Source organism: Alexandromys fortis, unplaced genomic scaffold (assembly GCF_014885135.2).
Source record: "Alexandromys fortis isolate MF-2015 unplaced genomic scaffold, M_Fortis_MF-2015_v1.1 scaffold_112, whole genome shotgun sequence".
Taxonomy (NCBI): domain Eukaryota; kingdom Metazoa; phylum Chordata; class Mammalia; order Rodentia; family Cricetidae; genus Alexandromys; species Alexandromys fortis.
In genome coordinates this window covers 2,473,443-2,496,372 of record NW_026068013.1, presented here as the reverse complement: position 1 = coordinate 2,496,372, position 22,930 = coordinate 2,473,443, and the positions used below count along the sequence as shown (strand labels likewise).

The following is a 22,930-nucleotide window of genomic DNA, read 5'->3' as shown; positions in this document are numbered from 1 at the left end:
TTTTTTTTTTTTTTTTTTTTGTTTTTTCGAGACAGGGTTTCTCTGTAGCTTTGCAGTCTGTCCTGCAACCCTGTAACTAGCTCTTGTAGATCAGTCTGGCCTTGAACTCACAGAGATCATCATGCCTTTGCCTCCCTAGTGGTGGAATTAAAGGCATGCACCACCACTGCCAGGTCTCACCTTGCTTTCTAATATTTATGCATATGTTTGTATAGACTATTATAGCATAGATGGTAAAATATGGATAAATTTTGAGTACCAAGGACACAGCTCTATATATTAATTGTGCTAGAGCATATAGCTGAGGGAATATTATAGCTATGCTATGGATTGTACTTTTGGGTCTATTGTCTATTAACATCAATTCCAGAATCTGTTCTCTATTCTCATACTGTTTCCTTTCTTAAGACTGCCCTCCACTCTTCCATACAGTGTCATGTGGTCATCTCCAGCACTCTTCTTCCTTGTGGAGTGAGATCTAATGATAACACATGCAGCTTAAAATGGAAATATACAGATTCGTGCATGAAAATCCAGGTAGACTTCCCATCTTTATCCTGGTGTGCATTGTTTGTCTATATTGATGTTGGTGATGCACAACCACCATTCACTCTGACCTTGAAGATACCCCACCCCACCATAAGGTTCTCAGTTTTTTTTCTAAAAAAGTGATTTATTCAAAATTTGTAAAAATATATGGAGCATCAAAGTGCACAATAACATTGGGAGGGAGTAGTATGAGATCACCACTTCTCCCCAGCCAATGTAATTGCATCATTAGTTTCTTTGTTGTTGTAAACAAACACCTGACAGGGCGCAGTCCATCATCCACATTCCTCAGTTGTGCAGGGAAGACAGCAAGGTTACATCCTTGGGTCTGGATGCAGCAGCAAGCACATAAGGGGAAATCCATCATTCAGATGGCTTTTGCTCTCCAACCTTTCCTTCATTCTTGGCTACCAACATAGAAAATATTATCACCAGGGTGGTACTATTGATCACATTATGTCTATATTGGGTAGACGATTGTTGTGGAAACAATATAAATTTTGAAATCAGAAAACATAATGTTATAGCTAGTTGTAGCTCTGTTTCTATTTCTTTGCATGTAAAAAACTAAAATTTTCCTTGATGCCATTTGCCTTTCTTTTCTTAGCGCTGCTGGGAAGGTATTTGTGAATAGTACCTCACAACTCCTCCTTGTGTACTTTGCTGGGCACCGTGTAGGAGACTAACACATTTCCTTAGGTAACTCTCATCAAAGATGTATTTTTATACAGATAAAATTGATGGTAGAAGACTTGCTTGATTCTGCGAAGAAAATAAAGGTAAAGTTCAGAATAAGTAGTTGCTATTCTAAGCTTCTACTCCTGCTTTCTTCTGCAAGGGGAGCACTCAGGGAGCCAACATGGGGACAGATGAGGCAGGTGATTAGTCTCTTGTTCCCTACTACCTCTATATAGGAAGACTAAAGGACTGTTGTAAATAGCTTCTTAAAGCTGCCCATAGATAAATTCCTCTGGCATAATGGTCTTTCTGATTCTGGTCCTGATGCATCCCCCTCTAATTTAGAGGTAGTACAAAATGCAGTATCTCACCCAGGTATAGGTGCCCAGTTGCACATCAGGATGTAGAGTTGCTCCAAACACAGACAACATCATGAAAAATAATGGGATCCAAATGCTAAATTTATGGAGGAAGGTGGAATTGGTTCCTGGGACATATATTATTTTCCCCAGACAAGGCTATAACTAGAGTCAAGGACTGAAAACAAATTTAAAAACTGAAGTGAGGCTTGGTGCAGAAGTAAATCTTCCACAGAAGAGGTAGGTCTGTTACTTCAAGATGTGAGTTTTTATGAGGGAAAACAATGGCAGGTACTACTAACATGCGAATCCAAGTTTACTTACCATGAGAAGCAGAAAAGGAGGGAGGGAAGGAGGGAGGGAGGGAGGGGGGAGGGAGGGAGGGGGGAGGGTAGGAGGCAGGAAGGTAGGGAGGGAGCTGTAAAGATGGCTCAGGATTAAAAGCACTTGTTCTTCCAGAGGACTCAAGTTCTCAGTACCAGCACTTAGAAGTTTTTGGATTCCATCAGCTTGTAACTCTAGTCTCAGGGACAGGAAGCCCTTTTCTGGCCTTGGCAGGAACCCACACACACATGTTATGTACACACACTCAGATGTACATGTAAATTCAAAAATTGCAAAAATAGTGGTGAGAGAAATCGCTTAGCAGTCAAAAGTCCTTTCTGCTTTTGCAGACAACCAGATTTGATTCCCAGCACCATCCTGGTGACTCACAAACATTTTTAACTCTAGTTCACGAGGATCTGATACCCTCTCCTGGCCCCAATGGGCATTACACCTATGGTGCACATACATACACAGAGACAAAATGTCCCTACACATAAAATAAAGTAAAGTATATGAAAATAAACCTTAAATTTAAAAACCAAAAAGAGAATGCAGGATGCTAGAAAGAGGGGGTTTTCTAAAATTGACCTGCTGCAAATAGGCAGAATGCTGATAGAGATCTACAATGGACAACAATGATCCTAACTAACAGTATTTATTAAATAACACAGGCAATGAAAGCAGGTTGTGAGAACTCTCTTGGATAAGTAGGCAGCAAGGATGTAGAAAGCAATACTTTAAGTAAAAAATCAGTGTCTGTTTAAAGGAGCAACTTGAAAGCAGGGATTAGTGTATAGAGGAAAGCAAGGTATGAATTTTCAGTTCTAAGTACGTATGGATGGATGCATACATCAGAATATGACAATGGTTTAATATAATTAATATTGTGCATGGATGGGTCTTTGTAGATGGAAGTTTTTGTCTCTCCCGGTTCCACCGCCTTTTAGTCTGACATAAGTACACAGAGACATATATTAATTAAAAATTGTTTAACCTTTTGCTCAGACTTATTTCTAACTAGCTCTTACATCTTAAATTATCTCATAATTCTTATCTATGTTCAGTTATGTGACTTGGTATCTTTTCTCAGAAAGGCTTTCTCATCTTGCTTCCTATGCATCTGGCTGGTGATTGTGCCTCTTTCTTTTCTCTTCCCAGAATTTTCCTAGTTTGGTCACCCTGTCTATCCTTCCTTCCTAGCCACTGGACAATCAGTGTTTTATTAAATCAATACCAATGAAAAATTTTTGCAGGGTACATGACCGTTATCCCACAGCAGGTCTTAGCTCTGAATGTCAGTGAGTGAGGATAAGCCAAGACTCTTAACTGAATTTTTTATGGAGACACAAACTATTCCAGGTTTTAGTTTTTAAGGTGCAAAAAAAGACAATGCCTATTATCATTCTTCCATCACTGCTGCTGTAACTTCATACCCTGGAGGTTCTATTTGACTCCACTTGTCGCCAGTGTTGAGAAATAAAGCACACATCTCTACACCCCAATTATTACCACAGGCATTCTCTGGACCAGAATAAAAGTACATCAAGGAATTTTGTGCTATTGTTCTTGCATTTCCATAGTGTAATCACTAACAGATACATTACAGAAGTTGTTCAAACCCACTAGTATTTAAAGATTCTTTTAAACATGTATAATTCATTTGAATTAAATATTATATAACTGTAAGTTTTCAGGATGACTCAAGGGAGATAAATCTTGGGAGAGGCATAGAATTTATCACATTGTTTCTTGTATTTATCTGGCAGTTTAGAAATGTTAACTGTAACATAGAAAGCAATGTGAATTCTAGCTCTGCTATTGGTGGCATCTCTGGCTGAGAGTCAATGGAGAAAAATGGACTTGAATTCAATTATTTTCAAGAAAAACTGTATTTAAATCAAAGCCCTGTTCAATGCCAGCCTGTCTTCCAATTACACGTTCTTAGTGGTGGGAACTACTATCAACCCAAGTCATGACAAAGTTAGCAGAGAGTACACGGTTTTTATTGTGTGTTTCCCAGCCTTTCTTTATCATTTTAACAGCTCCGCTTGGCCCAGAAGCACCATTTGATCCGGAAGCAGAATTATATGGGAGAAAGTTTGTTTTATTGATAACTGTACAGACTGGTAATTCTATAATTCACGAGACAGTAACTTTAAGCAAACAGAAAGAATACCTCAAAACCTTTACCAATGTATGCAACAGAACTCTATAACTTCACAAAGAGAGACAAACTTTGCATGTGTATTCAAGGCAGAGGTAATTGAGGACATGAAGTGATTCTTCTTGCGGCACTGTGTATTTCTAAAGGCTCATCAGCCTCATACCTACAAAGAACAAAAGCATTTGTAAGCAACTAAGAGGCAGCAGGCTTAGGCATCAGAATTTTCTCTGGACTTACAGAATGCTGAGAAGGAAATCATATTACTTCACAGATAAAGACTCCAAGACCCCCAATTTTCTAAGAAAATATTTGAAGTCACAATTCTAACTAAGTTCCAAGACTTGAATTTTACCCCAGTTTTCATGAATAAAAAGCTGTAGTAATTTCTAGTGGAAGGAAGTCAGACAGCTGGTGCACTTTGCCCAAAATCTCTTTTATCAGCAGTGAGCCTGAAACCCTAGCAATTTCTTCTAATTGCTTTGTAAAAGATAGGTAAAAAAAAGATGTGTCATGAAAAGTTGAAAGGTTGTACCACCTAATACTCAATGACTATTCAGAATATCCTTCTCATTTTGTGGACTATTTTTTAGTATACTATGAAAGCTGTGCTGTGGTCTATGAGTCTGTTTGAGGGGCTTTGACCTAGAGCACCCTGAAACCTTCATGAACCAACATTTATTTGCCCAGGCTGCGCAGAATTTCCCTAAATAAAAGTTCTTTATATTTTCTCAAAACATAGGCATTTTAATTTTGTTTGGTACCTATCCAATTAATCACAACATCATCAAATCTGTAGCTTGTGAATGCAACCAATATTTCTTTTTCCTTGTTACTTAGCAACAATTTATCTGCTATTTGAAAGGTTCTCTGGCAGTCAATGAACATTCAAATTGTAAGAACAAATTCCAGTCTTAGAGTTATTAACAATCTCATGAGTTTATATATAACACAGAGATGCCTTTCAGAAAGAGGTAGGTGAAGATCTGGGAGTCATGGACCCAAGCTCGAACAGAAAACCAAGGTTAGAATTGAGCCCAGAAGATTGGCAGGTTTCTAAGCCAAACTGACACCAGAAGGTTTGGAAGTGAGTTAGCAAAGAGGAACCAGAGAGTTTCCCATTACATCTTGAGTTGGAAATCGTGATGCTCAGGTCCTATCAGTCAGAGCAGGAGAAGCAGAGGGAAGAGATGGCCCACACTGACATGAGACGGGAGTCAGGCACAGAAACACCAGACGTGAAGACGGATTAGCACCGGAGAGCAGGATGTGGAAACCTAGACCCGGAAGGAAAGCACACTATACTCTTCATTATCTCTCTAAAATCAAATAACAAAAGCAAAATCTTGAAGAAAATATATTTCCCTTACAATATTAGGATTGATTTTTACAAAAATAATGTTTTTTACATAAAAAGAACAATAAATATATATCAATTTTTGCTTCTAAAAGTCTCATCTACTAAGGGTGAATGAATAAAACTAAGCGTGACATCCACAAGTATATTAAAGACTAGTAATCAATATGCAAACAGTTCATTTGTATTTTATATGATATTTCCTGAAATGTGGGTCTGTAATATCATTTAAATCTCCAGAATTTTAAAAGCATGTTATAATCATAGCAAAAAAATTCCCTGATGCTTTCTACATATTTATAAGATATTCAGAAAGTTACTACAAACAAAGTAAGTGTGTGGATAGTCATTAAATATTTGATATGTATTTTAACTGTTATTTCACTTTGTGTTGTTGGGGAAAAAAACATTATGACTTGAATATTGATGAGTCACTTTTCCTGTAATGGTCATTATTTTGGTTTATTTACATTATTTGCATTGGAGGGTGGGGGGCTGGCTGTTCACATGCATGTCCTAGAATTGATATGTCATCAGGACTGTCAGAAAGCACCTTTAATCCCCCAAATCACCCCACCAGCATTTTCACTGTAGTATGAGTGGTGGAGGCTTGGGTTGCGAACAGGTGGCATAAGTGTTGTGGTTTTAACAAGCTATTGAGAGACAGTCCCTTCACTCAGCTTGCGTTAGTATCTAAAGGCAAGGAAGGCAATGAGCTTTTTGGTGATTCTAAGTGTTGGACAATGGAAAGAATGAGAGCTAGGTTGGAAGGCAAACCTTCCCTGTTTCTGCCTTCTCTGGGTTCCTCTGCTTCCTGGCCACTTAAAGGGCCACTGCATGGTCTTCTTACCGTGACCCAGTAGCTTAAATACTAAATTAGAGAAATCTACACACTGTGATTGGAACTGTGGGAGTAATCAGAAACTACCCTATTCCCACCCTTTGTTTTTTCCCCTTAAACACTTCTTGATGAATAACTTTGCATCCAATATGAACAAAAGCATGGTCCTATCCAGTATCTTCTCTATCTCTAATTTCGCAATAGTTATGATCAACAATTTATCAAGAACAAAGTGATACAGTACTTTTATTTCTTATAAATAGCTGTGGTATACATATATATGTATGTAATATACACTAAATACATATTTGTTGGAGAAGGAGAGGCCACTTGTTAGTTTCTTGGCTGCCCAGACCCCCAAAATAATTACCCAGGAATTGCATTAATTAAAATATTGCCCTGTGACATCATAGCCTTCCTTTTTATTTAAACAGAAAAGGGAAGGTGATGTGGGAGTCCCCTCTGTGTGCTGTGATTACCATTAATGAATAAAGAAACTGCCTTGGCCTGTTGATAGAGCAGAACTTAGGTAGGTGGGGAGGATTGGACTGAATGCTGGAAGAAAGAATGGCAGAGTCAAAGAGAGAGAGAGAGAGAGAGAGAGAGAGAGAGAGAGAGAGAGAGAGAGAGAGAGAGCATGGAGCCACCAGAGTCAAAACATGTCCCATCTTTGCAGGTAAACCAATGCCACGTGGCAATTTACAGATTACTAGAAATGGGTTAAATTAATATAAGAGTTAGCCAATAAGAAGCTAGAGTTCTGCAACATACCAAGACAGTTTCTTTATTTATTAATGGTAATCACAACAAACAGAGGGGACTCCCACATCATATGTTAAATGAATATTTGGTGCAGCTGTAAATGGGATACTTACAGGAAATTAGATTTATTTACAGATTGACAATACTTGTTAAAGAAAGACCTTGAACTTTTCTGTAGCTACTACAATTTTATAGAAAAGAAATAAAGCCTGGAAGTATCTACAGATTGATTTAGTGGTTAGGAATGTTTGGAGTCTCTTCTGTAGATGGAATTCCTCCTCTGCTTGGCATGAGACCTTTGACCCTCTTCCCTTTTCCAGTGTGGAATTCATGGGGATGTTTTATTTTACGAGGGTCATAAATTTAGTAGTCTGATAGTTGAAAGAAGAAGTGTATGTGTTTTTCCAGGACCACCTTTTTCCTACATATTTTTACATATCAATAATTTATATTATATAAAGAAGCATACATATTTTTGATCATGCATTGCATACACAGAGCAAAACAAATGAGAAACTATATGTTTGTGTGGATGAGTTAACAAAAGTAATACAGACTATTTAATAGTTAAAATTCCAGACATAATTGAAAAATTATATTTGTTCACTTATCATATGTAGGAAAAGATCAGTTCATTAAAAAGTCTCTGAAAAGTAGATGGAGGTGTGAGAATGGGGGAGGAGTAGCAGTGAGAGAAGGGGAGGGGGGAACTGGGGTTGGTATATAAAATGAAAAAAATTAAATAAAAAAAAGTCACTTTATTGCCAGTGCCCTTTGGTTTCTGGAGTTTTCTGAATTAGCTAACTATTTTCAATGCTAAGGAAACAGTTATGTCTTGTTATCAGTTTCCTTTTTTTTAAAACACCTAATTATAATTGAACTGCAAGTTCAGTACATTAAGCTTCTTCTTCAAAAAGAATAACTTTTAACCAAAAATGACTCAATTAATTAGTAACCCTCTTAGGAAAGATAATCAACAATTCTACTTTTACTTTGTGCTGCAGCTGAGAGATGGTTTTCATAAGATGCATTTTATTTTCATTTTATTATCATGCCATCCTAAATTCATTGCATTGTCGCTAAGATGGAAGTTCCTCTCCTTAATATATTGTAACTCAATGGTTCCACTAGACTTTGAGTTGGAGTCATGTGGAGCCCTCCCTCCAAAGCCCCATCATATTTATCAAAAATTTTCAAACCTTCTTTACCTCTTGCCTTTCCAGCCTTGAAATATAGTCACCCTTCCAGCACTTTCTGCCATAATCTATCATTCCAATTATTTCCCCCCATAGTGATGCTTCTGTAGGTTTTTCCACAGCCATTTCTTGAGAGCAGTTATATTGCTGTATGGTATTCTTCTGACTTTCTTCTCCAGTGAACTATGGGTCACAGTGGGAAACAATTCAAAACAATCATTTCTTTTATCGTAGTAATTTATTAGACTCAATCACGGTAACTTCATGAAACATGTGTGACTGCTTGCTTACAGATGTGGGGCTGATGTTTACAGTTTTAACTCTTGTTTGACATCATGTTTGACATCATGTAGACAGTGAATGGCAAAGGGTAGTAAAGTCCAGGGGATAACCTTCCAGCTCAGCCTACCAGGAATTATTCTCAGCTGTGTCTCATGTGGCATTGTATCTCTAGTGTCTACCATATTATCTGTTACCAAGAGTCAGGAGGAGGCTCTACTACTAACAGGTAGGAAGAAAGATGTACAAAGCTGGATGATAATTCTGTATTTCAATGTAAACAAATATTTACTTATGGAAAATTGTATAATAATAAAAATACGGAGCACACAGACACACATTTAATATAAAACATGGAATATTTAAAATTTACCAACACCAACATCTTTGGGGTGACACCCTATTATATTTAGGCACAAATTAACCAGTAACAAGTCTTTATGGTAAAGGAATAAGATTCTCTGTATACTATTCTTTGTAACTATTTCAAAATTTAAAAAATTCAAACTGGTTGTGTTAGTGCACAGCTTTAATTTCATCACTGGGGAGGCAGAGATCTCCTTGAATTTGAGGCCAGTTTGGACTACACAGCAAGTTCCAGCACAGCACATTCTGGGCTGTCTCAAAGAATTAAAACAAAACAATTCCCCAAATGAATTAAAAAATAAATGAGAAGAGTTGGTCACCCTCAGTAGCTGTGTTCAGTGCTGAGAAGCACTAATCATGCTGGTGCTCTTTGAATGGCATTTCCTCCAAAGCAAAATGCTTGACCTTTATTACATGCCTAACATTCTTAAGAAATCTCATGTCTAAGCTATATTAATAGATATAACCAAAAAATACGGAAAGTCTTAAAAACTCTGTAATTTTTATCTGTGACAATTTGAGAAGCAAAATAGGATCCTTTCTGCTCTAACTAAATCTTTCTAGTGTGCAGACAAGGGTGGATACCCACATATCAGCAACACAATGTGTGGACAAGCTATTACGGAACATGGAGACTTGGGAAACAAAGACTGACTCAAGGTAAGTGTGGTAACATGAATGAGAACTGTCTCCCACAGTAGTGCGCGTTGAACTATATGTTCCCTGTTGGTGGTGCTGTATGGGGAGCCTTAGGATTCTTGGCCGTGTGGCAGGCAAGTGTTGAGGTGAAAACACTTCTGGCACTTTCATATCACTCTACCAATGACTTATGTGTGTCATGAGACAAACCTGCAGTGATCCTTCCGTCTTAGCCATATAACTGCAAGAGGTGACACCCTCCTCCACAGTCACTGCTTACTTTAGCAATGGTTGCTCCCTCTCCTTTGTAATATTTGATACCAGTCATTATTTTGAAATGTACCTTTTCAAATATAATAGTATCTTAAGTTAAATCACGGGTAACCATATGCATCTTGCATAATTTTATAAATATTGCAAGCATTCAACAATATTTTACCTTTTACCTGAGAAGCATCTTAAAATTTCTTTATTCCTTTTAAGTGTTTTCTACAGGAAACATGACTTGAAGAAATCCAGATATGCCTCAAATAGTGAGCTGTCTGGATAGTTCAAAAGATTGGATATGCAACAGTTAAAACTGGTAGAACTCACAGAAAACCTGATAGGGACACTGCCATATTACTGATATGAAGACCAAGCCATCAAAGAGAGTTTTCAGCACACTCATCCCATCCTGGGGTACAGTGACCTCACAAGGGTCAAAAGAAAGATTCAAGCATTGAGTTTCTCAAAGAGAATTATGAGTATGCCATAAAAGAGAAAAAAAACAACATAAACTTAAGAAATATTTAATAATCTAAGACTATTTCAAATTTTTATCCATTTAAAAATTTTCTCCCATGAAGTTAATTCAGCAAACATTTAGAATAGCTAATTTATACAAGGCAGTATGTTAAACAAAGAGAAAAATGTACTGTTACAACATGGAGTCTGTAACAAAGAACTTGTTATTCAAAGATGTTTAAAACATATTGGAAGGGGTTTTACTGGGGTAGGTATAGGATACTGTTGTGTATGCGTTATATTGTAACTGTCCTTCAGGGATTGAGAGCTAAACCACATGTAAGGCAATGCTTAAGACTGACTTATTGAAACTGTTGAAAGACAAAGTCATTCAGAAGGAATAGCATCTGCTGGCATTAAGGGATAGCTAAATGTTAGGGTTAAACAAACAAACAAAAAAAAAAGGAAAAGCAAGGGAGCTGTTCTTAAATTGTTTCTAGGTTCAATTACCAGCACCTATATAACAGCTCAGAACCTTGCATAGCTCTAGGACCTAGGAATCTATTGCCATCTTCTGATCTCCCTGGGCAACAGGAAGGCACATGGTGTGTGGACACAGACACAGACAAAATGCTCATGCACTTAAAATACAACATAAATAATCTTTGAAGTAAAATAAAAAGAAACAACTAAACAAAACCAATATCTCAAGAAAATAAGAAATTTAGATTTAAAAATTGAAGCTATAAGACACAAAATTATTTAAAGTGATATGTTATCTCCACAAATCAAATAGTATCTGAACACATATAGCCATAGAAAACTGTGCCTACATTATAAAAGAGAATCAAGACTTGGTTTCATTTCAATAATAATAAAATGTTACAAAATATTATTAAATGCACTAAGTGTAGAACAAATACTTATTGATAAAATATTTTCTTAACTTTGAGGGAAATGTGTTTACTCATATTTTATATTCTAGTTACAGGTTTGGGTTGCTAAGTAGTAATCCTATATTGTGATGGCTGACATGGCCACCCTATGAGGGCCTTCTTGTAGAAGCAAGTTTCCTATAAATTACAGAAGTTGACCATCCCTATAAAACCATCTCCCCAGCATCAATCTGCCTGCACACATTGTTGAGTACTTATGGTGACTGTAGAGTGGAGTGATCAGCCTTCCTTGGTCAACAGGAGGCACTGACTGCATTTCTCCTGGAGTATCTGACAACCGTAGAACATTGACTTTACTCCTCTGTCTTCAGCTTCTGCCAGATTTCTCTCACTTGATGATTGCCATTTGACTCACTTTACCTAGAGAATGGCTGCACTGCACAGTTGAGTGACTTATACTTAGGTCAGGACTGGGTCTTTCACAATGAGTCTTTAAAGAATATTCTGCTTTACATTTCTCTCTCAGTATGGCAACCATTGAATAGCCTTTTATCTGTATTTAACTCGTGAATTCCTGAAAATATTTGAGTCATTTACACAGTTTCTTTTCCAGTGGCATGTATGATACAGCAACTTTCTAATGATGTGTTTAGAACAGCAGGAGATAGTTCCTCCTATTTTTTTTCTTTTAGATTATCCTTTCCAACCAGTTAAATGAAAATTTACTGTATTCTGCTGTCTCTAAAGTTAATGAGTTGGCAATCAATTTTCTTAATAAAATTAAAGCCATACTCTATGATTAGCTAGAAGAAGGCCTGTGGTTTTTTGCTTAATTCATAATGAAAACAACTACCCTGGTCTAAATAGATCATAAGAAACATGGTTGTGCTAAAACACAAAAGCAAAGATTTATTCCGTAGTAATCAGCACAGTAGAAACTTTTAATTATCTTCTCTGGGTGAGCTTTAGAGCCTGTACTTTCCACTGATGTGGTTTAGGTCTTCTGCCATGCCTCCCACACACTTGATTGCACTGTGGGATGGTATCAGTTAGTTTTTGCATGGAAGGATAGTTTAAGAATAGATGCTGACCCAACTTATGCTTTGTTTTTATCAGAATGCTAAAAACAATTAGCAGTAATCTAAATTTTACTGTGTTCTAAGATTTAGAGACTGGCATTAGAGCATTGGTTGTTCGATAAGAAGGCCAGTTCCTTGGAACGATTGTATACATGGGTTTTTATAACTCGTTAATTGATTTTCACCCATGTTCAGTTTCACCTTTTATACAGAAAGATTTATGAGAAAACTAAATGTCAAGTGGATCCATATGAAAAAGAAACTCTCTCTCTATCTCTCTCTCTTTCTCTCTCCCTCTCTCTCTTTCTCTCTCCCTCTGTCTCTCTTGCTTCCCTCTCCCATTCCCTTTATCTCAATAAACTACAAACACACACACACACACACACACACACACACACACACACACACACAAAGCAAAAAGGAAAGAAAAGAAACAGAAACAGAAACTGAAATTTAATGCCCATCATCAGAAACCTCATGGCTTTCCACATGAAACCCTCCAACATGGTCACAGCCCACACCCACCCTGCAGCTAAAGTGCTTAGTCCCCATCCATTCAGAATCACCCAGCTTGCTGGAACCAGCTCTACAAGCTTCCTTCACTTCCCCAAAAGCTGTTATTGCTTTCTTCAATATTAGTCTTAGTAAATTATCCATTCTTGAGATATAGGTCAGTGTGTTGCCATCACTTGCTGAAGACAGTAATTTCATCACAAGGGGAGATGCTTGCTTAAGGACTTCTACCTACCCCAACTCACTGGCAGTTTAAATCATTGTAGCTAGTGTTTATTCAAGAGCAGGTGATAAAGTCCTAGTGAGAAGAGCTCCTCAACAAAGGAAAGGGAGCATATTGGACACAGAAGGTGACTTTTGAGAGGGGCATTCCTATAAGTTCATCTAAATCCAGAACTCAAATTGGAACCAAAGTTTTGTCTTTAATACTACTTTGCATCTTTTGAGAGACCTTAACTCTCAGTATCTTCATTTCCAATGAGATGGTGCTATCATCCACCAGTTTCTCTGAACTTACTTTCTAGTTGGGCCTTTATTCTTGACTGTGTTAATGAGAGTTGAGTCAACACTACTGAGTATGTTATTTTGCTGTGAGTGATATTCCGTACTGTACCAGAGAAATTGGATGACTTGTAAGTGCCCACAGATCTAAGGCCTGAGATTGATCCCAACTGCAACTATGAATGGGATTAGGGAAAATATAGAGATAGCAAGCTCATACATACCAGTCTCTTAGCAACAAGCTGTGGTGGAAAGAAATTGTGTAAATGAGAAAGAAAAATCAAGATGAAAAAAAAAAAAAAACAATAGACAACACAAAAACCAATCACAAGAAGTTGACTGAGAAACAAGCAGTGAGAGATATGGGGCAGTGAAAAGGGGAAATACATAGTGTATATGATCATATTTCTTGCATATATGAATGAAACACTCAACATTAAAGAAAAATACTTTAAAAGAAAGAAGCAAGATGAGATGTATGCCTCATTTGCCAATGTTTGCAGTTGTTTTTATGTATGTGTTATCTGACTTCAAATTGAGTTGGGGTACATACTTTATTAACCTGTGTAGCTACCAAAGGTATCATATATAACACATCAATTTAATTATCTAAAAAATCATTTAAAGTAGAATTGAATTTACATTAATGAAACAATGTGTGGTACAATGGTACATAAGCACACAAGTTGAGGCTAAGAAGCTGGGATGCCATTTCTAATTAGTAAATTTATCAATCAAGAAACAGAAACATTCTTTAATAGTCATCTTATGGCAATCTTTTGCTCTTTCATGTAATTTCACACTTTTACTTACTAAAAATCAGTGTTAATTGCTATGTGCTTGACAAGATTCTGGGGTCATCATTACTAGAGACAGACCTTTCTTTATATGTGTGTACTGCCTATTCTAGAACCACACATCCACACATATGTCACATATATTGTTTGGAAATCACTGCATGTATGTATGTATGTATGTATGTATGTATGTATGTATGTATGTATGTATATATACTAATGAATGGAGAGATGGTAATCTAAACTTCACTGTTTTTTTAAGATTTGGAGACTGGTGTTAAAGCGTATATATATATATACACACATATACATATAGGCACATATATATAATATACTACCTCCACTTGCCGAAACCTTGTGTCTAATTTCTTCTCAACCTAGGGACTACTTTTCCCAATCTCTACCATATTACTTGGCATTTTGAATCAATTCCAATGACCTCCAGCTGAAGAAAAAATAATACAGTACAACTATACATTGGACTTATTACCTAGCCACACAAGAGTAAAATGCTGTCACTTGTGGTGACATGGATGAGACATGAGTTCTTGATAGTAAGTGAAAAAAGACAGACACAGAAAGACAACTATGGTAAGATCTCATTTGTGTTATGAAACTAACAAGTTAATATCATGGAGGAAGGAAAATACCACATGATAGTGGTCACTAGAGTCTGGGAAAGAAGTTCTGTAACAGACATCATAACACAGGACAAGTCTGTGTAGCATCATTGAGTATTTCATTGGGTTAAAATTCTTAGTATATATTACTGCTCAATAAACAAGGAGATTAAATTATTATTGATTTGATTATTATATAATACCTTCATACATCGAATTACCTCAATGTGTCTCATAAAATGTATATAAATATGGCCAAATAAAAATAAAATAAGTATTGATCCTTCTAAAAGTAAGGCTTCTCCCATGAACACATAGCCGTTTGGGGGAATTATTCTGTTGACTTCTTCATTAATTATTCTCATGGTGAACATTTGAGCATTTCTTTTTTTTTCACAAGTGTTCTCCTCATTGACTGACCATGTTATGCCTCATAACGATTTTCAAGTTGGATTTTTTTTTTATAGTCCAGGTCTTTTATTTCTTTTTTTACATCAGGCCATGAATTCGTAGGGAATGGGCTCCAGCAGCTCAGGCTCCTTCCCATTAGTCCTCACAAAGTGTGCTTCTCTGGGTGGAGCAGGCTGGTGCTTCAGCTGAACCCAGGTACCCTTCTCTTTGGCTTCCTTTTTCTTCTGGTCATTCTCCTTCACCCGCTTCAGGAAGCTGTCTCTGCTCTTTGAGTGCTTGATGTGTTCAATCCGCACATTAATTCTCTTGGCAAGAATCTTGCCCTTAACTTGCTTGTTTACAATGATGCCCACAGCATGCTGGGTGACATTGTAGACTCTTCCGGTTTTGCTATGGTAACATTTATGGGGCATTCCTTTTTGAACAGTGCCCATTCCCTTGATGTCTACAATATCGCCCTTCTTGTAGATTCGCATGTACGTGGCCAAAGGAACAACTCCATGTTTCCTAAAGGGCCTAGAGAACATATAGCGAGTGCCTCTCCTCTTTCCCTTTGTGTTTGTCATTTTGGCGAGTTACTGAAAGATGGCTACCGTGGCCTACTTCAAGTTGGATTTGATATTTGAAGTTCCTTGCAATAAGTTATAAGAATTACTAGGTGAACATTGGTCCTCCCTGCCACATGATTAGTTATCTTACTAGATAGTAGTCAATAAAAATTGATATTTCACATCTATTCATAAGTTTTGACATTTGTATGCCCTTTCTACATAATAGCTTTAAAAATATAGTGTGTTATTATTTACAAAGTCACAAGACACGTTTGCAGTAAGGAGTAACTGTGAAGGGGAAAATATAAGTATATAAATGAGTAAACATTGACCACACATTGCCCTGCATGAGTTAATTGTACATGGAATCCTATATCAATCATAATTAATTATTTCCCTTAATAGATAGCTTCATCATCTTTCATACATATATGAGAATGCATAAGCTGGTGAAATCCACTTTGCCATCTATATGCAGCAGAGATAGTTAACAGACTACTGGCTATCACAGCTTATGAGCCATCTCTAGTGACATGTTCTGTTTCCACTACACTAGCATTGCTTTGCAAATATAGTCCATCACTTGTGCACTTTCATTCCATGTGTCCCAGGGGAGGACATAGAGTTGGTACAGAGACCTTTTCCCTGCAGGAGAATGCTGAAGCCATGCCAAATCCAGGCCTGCTGGTGCAGAGACTGCTACCACTTTTATTTTTGACAAGCTAACCAAGTCATACTGGCTAGATATTTGCTTGCCCTCCCATATAACAATTACCAATTTATTCCCTTTGACATCTTGCCCATCTTCTAACAAAATCATGAGTAGACAATTTTGCACAGATATTAATAAATGGGATGTTTATTCACTAAAGCCACCAGGGGGAAATGGAGTAGGCTGCTTAAATGTAATTTCCTTTCACACTCACTTTGTACTCAATTTCCACCAAATGATTAGGATTAATTTCGTAGAAGAGAAGAGCTCAGTTCTGTGAGTGCACTAAGTGCAACACTATTGATATTTCTTGTATCATAACTAAATTTCAATGCAATTGCATTTCAAAGAATGAACATTCTGGGGAGAATCATGACTCTATCCAGAATTGAAGCAATATCAAAGAATGTGTTGGAGGAGAGCTTCTTGTTTGTTCCCGGCCTCCCAGCTAGCTTAGACCCAAAATAATCACACAAAAACTGTATTAATTAAATTATTGCTTGGTCTATTAGCTCTAGCTTCATATTAATTTATCCCATTTCGATTAATCTGTGTAATGCCACATGGCAGTGGCTTACTGGTAAAGTTTCAGCATGTCTGACTCTGGCAGCGGCTCCATGGCTTCTCTCTGACTCCACCCTCTTCTCCCAGTTTTCAGTCCAGTTTTCTCCACATAGTTCTATTCTTCCCTGTCATAAGCTCAAATTAGTTCTTTATTCATTAACCAATAAAAGCAACACAGAGACAGAAAAACCTCCCACACCAAGTATGTTTTCTCCCCTCTTTGTAGTGGCTCTAGCAAGGTACTTTTTTCTATCACATTTTAATTATCATTAATTTATTTGTATTTTGCATGACAAATAAGATGTCAGTTTGTACTATTAAATATTGCTTTAAATTTCTACTTAATTAATTGTGTAAGTGTAATAAAGGTATGCAAATATTTTTGTCTACTATATTGGAGCGTTTCTTACCTATAGAGGCTATTGATGATACACTATTATGCAAATTTACCATCAAATATTGCAAGAACTCCCAGTGCACACACACCTGCTCCTTCCCTTTGGTGAGAATATGGAATTATTGGCTCTGGTTATAATAACATATATTCACCTAAGAACATATTTATTGAGAATATCTTCCATGGAAAATACTTTCTTAAATGTTGTCTTATGAGGTTAAGTGTGTGGGGATGTGAAATGCATGATGTTTTTCTCAAGTTTCATGCATTCCTAGAAAGGATAAGTTTTGGTTATAAATATATCCAACTGAATTAAGAAAATGTTCTGAGACTCAAGAAGGTTACAGAGCAAGGAAACATCCATGGAGACCCAGAAATGTCACGGTGTTGTGAGGGTGGCTTTTCAGGAAGTCTGGCATTTGGTAGGGAGAAGGTAGGTTGGGGGAGTGATCTTAGAGTCAGCGAAGACATGAACACAGAGTGTTCTGAGGCTGTCTTCAGAGATTTGTCCAGGCTCAGTGAAGCATTACATTTGTCAAGAGGATTGATGTCACTAACTGTGAAGAGGTTGCTTGGGATGACATCAAGTTCAGGGCCTCAGATATGGTGTGGTGGAAAGATTATAAGGACTCTATTGGGACATGAGAAATTATTAAATGTTTATAGGATCTTGTCTTGGTATGACCAGAGTAAAACATTTAGAATAGTCTTTGATTGGGACAACAGGAATATGTGCGAGCTCTGATCTTGTTCATTTGGGTCTTCTTCCAGCTAGATATCTCTCAGTCTCTCTGCTTCTGTAAACCCAAAATAATCTTCAAGCCATCAGAAGTCTCTCCACCTGTAGTTCTCCCATTCACCTCCAGTCTGAAGTGATTGTTCTTTCCCCATCCCTTCTGAAATGATTTGCCATCTCCCCACCAAGTCTATAGTGATTCTCCATCCCCCCAAGTCTATATGATTCTCCACCCCCCCAAGTCTATAGTGATTCTCCATCCCCTCCAGTCTATAGTGATTCTCCATCCCCTCTAGTCTATAGTGATTCTCCATCCCCCCAAGTCTATAGTGATTCTCCATCCCAAGTCTATAGTGATTCTCCATCCCCCCAAGTCTATAGTGATTCTCCATTTCCCCAAGTCTATAGTGATGCTTCATTCCCCTCCAGTCTATAGTGATTCTCCATTCCCCTCCAGACTGAAGTGATGCTCCATTCTCCTCCAGTCTGATTTCAGTACTGAATTTAAATTATTTTTATATATCATGTTATTTTCTAGTACAAATCTTATATTTGTGCTAAGGTCCATTACCTCTAGTATTGATATTGATCATTTATCTTTTGAGCAAGTCTGAAGGTCCACACTGTGACTATTTAAACTGAGAAAGCTGTGTTAGTTTGAGACATTTTCTGCACTGCAGCAATGTCCAAGGAAATGCAGAAAACAACAACAAATGTCACCTTCTCTGCTGCATTACCTCTACAGTGCTGCATATCTTCCCATGTACCATGAAGAAGAATGCAACTGCTTTCATTAGATTCCTTTTATCTGCAGTTCTCAGAATTTGCCAAAAAAAAAGCATAAATATAGTATACAGAAGGCAGAGAAAAGGACAAGATACAAGGATGCAAGCCTATCTCCCCAGTGACTCTGGCACTTTTTTTCTGGCAGGAATAGCTAGTGTTCCCATTATCCTTGGAAATTCTTCAAAGGTATGAATCAGTGCAGGCCATCCCACTGGCTTCACTCTCTCATCCTACCTGACATGGTAAACAAAAGACTTCCTTTATCCTATTGAACATTTCTTAGTTGGACCATCTAGACTGTCTTGGGAATTCTCCTATGTTGGACATTTTACTGGAACTGTTTCCTCAGTAAGAACAATTCCCCTTTAGTTATAGATTTATTTAAATAATTCTGAGCATGATTAGTTACAAGATTGAAAAAATATCTTTTTAATGTGAGCAAAAGAATAAATTATCCATTTAAACATAAATCCCAGTTTCTATTGAAGTAAAAAATTATTTTTAAAAGGTCACATTGAAGTTGCAAGAATATAGCCACATTGGAGAGTTTAGAGACATTCCCAAGAGTTCATTTATGAAAGTGTAAGGAAGATCTGGTGGCATACCAAGCCCTTCCTCTGGTGGTTTGGATGAAAATGGTTTCCACAGTCCCCAGGGATTAGGAGGTGTGGTTTTGTTGGAGTAGGTGTGGTCTTGTTGGAGTTGGAGTAATGTAGGCTTGTTGGAGGAGGTGTGATCTTGTTGATGTAGGTGTGGTCTTGTTGGAGTAGGTGTGGTCTTGTCCCAGTAGGTGCTGTCTTGTTGGACTAGGTGTTGTCTTGCTGGAGGAAATTTGTCACTGGAAGGTGGGCTTTGAGATTTCAGATGCTCAAACCAATCCCACTGTAACTCTTCCTTCCTAATGCCTGCTGACCCAGATGTAGCACTCTCAGCTACCTCACCATGCTCCCTGCATGCCACCATGCTCCCTGCTATGAACTGTCAGCTAACCCCAATTATATACTTTCTTTAGCAAGAGTTGCCTTGTACATGGTGTCTCTAGATAGTAATAGAACGCTGATTAAGACCCTGTCTGTCTTTGAGGTAAATAAGGAGACACCCAGTGCCAAGCCTTCCTATGGATACAGTTGATTGCCAAGGGAACCACTTTCATGCTTGGACCCCAGGGCAGTCAGGCAGAAAAGAATTCACTTCTTGTCATTCACACTGTCCTCTTGCTCCCTGTTTAGGAACCACTCACCAAAATAAAGTCCCCTCCCAGAAGGACCCTCATAATTCATCACAATAAATGGCTAGAGCAGAAAAAGCACTTAGTTTTCAGATCAGAGAAACAGGTCCAGTCCTGCATTGTGGACATTTAAGTCTCCATGCATTGGATTGGCAGGTGGAGTTCTTGCTTTAGTTGGGCAAGATCCATTTATTCTTAAGCTTTTCTGGGGTCTTTCCACAGGCTTAATGAGGCAATTATATGTTTCTTCCAGCATTGACCTGGTTTAGACAGTGCACAAACAAAACCTAATTTACACTGCTAAAACTTTTCATCATTATTGCTCATAAAATATACAAGAGTACTGCTATTATTTTTAGGATAAGCTCTGGATCCATCCAGAGTACTCATTACCTACATAGTGTGTTTTATATCTTTTCAGCTGCTCTTTTTACAGTAGAATACAATGCTTAGAATAAAAAGTAACATTTGATTCAAATAGCATGTCTTAATGAAAATATAGTTTGATTTCTGTCTGTTAGTTAAGGAGTTGTGTCACTTGAGTATAATACAAAGCAGTCTGGTTGAGATTTATACATGGCTTAATTGATCCTCCAAAGATCCATGTGAGTAGACACTCCACTGCCAGCTGGCACAGTTGAGAGGTGCTGAAGAGCCTGTGGGTGTTAGGACTTTTTAGGAACCCTTGGGTCATAGGGATTATGCTATGGAAAGGGAAAGTCCATGCCTCCTGCTGCCTAAGGATGCCTAGGAGATTGAGTAACAAGGGGAAAGCTCCTACAGGCTAAGTCACCAGGGCCTTGGTTGCAGAAGGCATTTCTCATGCATTCTGTTGACTTTGAGCAGATTGGCTCCACACAGCATTCTCTGCTTCCTGCATCAAACATGGCTGCTTATTCCTGCCTGTGCTTTTGCCCTGAGGACTTCACCAGACTTTACTCTCTCAGACTCCAAAAACCATGAATAAATAAGACTACTCTACATGTAGCCCATGTTGAGTATTTTAACACAGAGATAAAGGCTAATGCACACAGATATTTTTGCACTAGAGTTTGTATGTAGTTTATTTTTAACTGTTATAAAATATACCTATTAATGGGCAACATGTTATGTTCTTTTATATGATATATTGTATAATGTTTAAATCTGGTTACATATTTCATGTTTCCTCACATGCTTACCTTTCTTTCTGGTGGGGACAAAGCAAATCCTATTTCTAGCCTTGTGAAATATATGGTACATTACTGTTATCTAGAGTTCCTCTGCTGTGGGGCAGCATGGGAGAACATCATTTTCCTGTCCAGCTCTGATTTAGTACCTTCAGAGAAGATTTTCATTCCCTACCCTTCTCTGATGCTCATATCATCTAAGTTCATGCATCAGGGTTCAGTCAGCACCAAGCTTTGAAAAACAAGTTTGCAGGTTGGTTACCCAGCACAGATGACATAGATACATATTACTAGCTAAAGCAAATGAAAACAGGAGCCCTGAGTAGAAATATGACTTTATCCTAGACACAGAAAGCCAAATTCAAGTATATGTATGTATACAGAGTAAGAATATTTATAACCAGCATGTTTAACTATCTGGAATCCTTATAGATAAGAAAATATTTCGAAAGGCAACAGAAGACATATCAGATAAGACACACTGGTGTAGATGAGGTTGTCTTCTGTTCCTACTTTGTTATGGAGATGGAGTTGAATCTGTATAATGGCTATCCCTTATGCTTTGACAGTTGGGATGTTTAAAAAAAGCTCAAACAGGTAAAACCTCTGGTCAGCTAATTTACAAGAAATTTACTGTTCAGGTAATTGACATGGGTTACTTGCTTTCCAGAATATTGTTGGAAAAATTCTGTTGACTCAGCACATATTCACAGTAGAAGTTGATCATTAAAATAAGTTAACTTCTTAGAGCTGTGATATGCCCATGTAATTTTTCTTTATGTAATTTTTCTTTCTAAAGACTCACAGGTGGAATAATAGGTATGTCAGAAAAAGTACAGGTCTAGGAATGGAAGGAATACAACATTTATAAAATAGCAGCAAACCTGTGTGAGGTTTTTTGACTCTGGATTCAGAGCACTGAAGACCAAATTTACTAAAGCACTGGGAAACAAGAAATAAGTTATTTCAATGATGCCTCTTATCTGATAAGTAAGAGTTACTATTGTTTCTATTTGGGGTACAAATCCTATAGATAAAAACATTAAAAATAAGTATTGATAAATATTTAAATTTACCAATCTTTCAGAAGTAAAAACCAATTGGGTTTTATTAGAAAGAGGTTCATGGCGTCCCCTCTCCTCCCCTCCCCTCCATGCTGTCTTCATACGCTTCTACAAACATCTGCCTTCCTCATTTTGTAAGATGTCAAAGGAAACATCTCAGAGGGGCTCTCAGGAGGCCGAACATCCATGGAAATCACCTATCCCAAAATTCCTTTCTCATTTCAGATTTACACACAACCTTTAAGAAGTTGAATTCTCAGTGCATAGAATGTGTGTAAATCTTTTGTTGATTTGTTCAGAATGGCCTGCTGGGAGGTTCTACCACAGATATAAAATAAGTTTTACTTTCCATGTTATTGGCATAGTTATGCATATTAAATTTAGATAATGTTATAATAGTGATTGATTTTATTAAATTTAAAGGCAACAATATTTGATACAAAATACAGACCTTTTATGCTTAAATTATTATTGATAATAAATTTTTTATTAGATTCTTTCTAGTGAATTTTAACTTAGACAAATTGATGGTTCATATATATATATATATATCATGCTAGGAGATTATAAAGGTGTGATTATGGTTTATAGTTTCCCTTTTAGACTACATACAGTGTCTGTTTAAATGCTGACTTGTAAGGACATCATAAATAAATTATACTAATA

General features: G+C 37.3%; 2 protein-coding genes across 2 annotated transcripts in view; one reads left to right on the top strand and one right to left on the bottom strand.

The window, feature by feature from the left end:
• Window positions 1–22,930, top strand: part of Cntn5 (contactin 5) — a 656,861-nt gene that overhangs the window by 34,733 nt on the left and 599,198 nt on the right. The gene's annotated exons all lie outside the window — the stretch shown is intronic.
• Window positions 15,109–15,646, bottom strand: LOC126513714 (60S ribosomal protein L21-like). Its single transcript, XM_050162228.1, has one exon. It carries the CDS (start codon window positions 15,621–15,623, stop codon window positions 15,141–15,143), a length of 483 nt encoding a protein of 160 aa, XP_050018185.1. The 5' UTR covers window positions 15,624–15,646; the 3' UTR covers window positions 15,109–15,140.

Bases quoted from the DNA above. Each gene is read 5' to 3' on its own strand.
- LOC126513714 (XM_050162228.1), bottom strand. From the start codon at position 15,623: ATGACAAACACAAAGGGAAAGAGGAGAGGCACTCGCTATATGTTCTCT.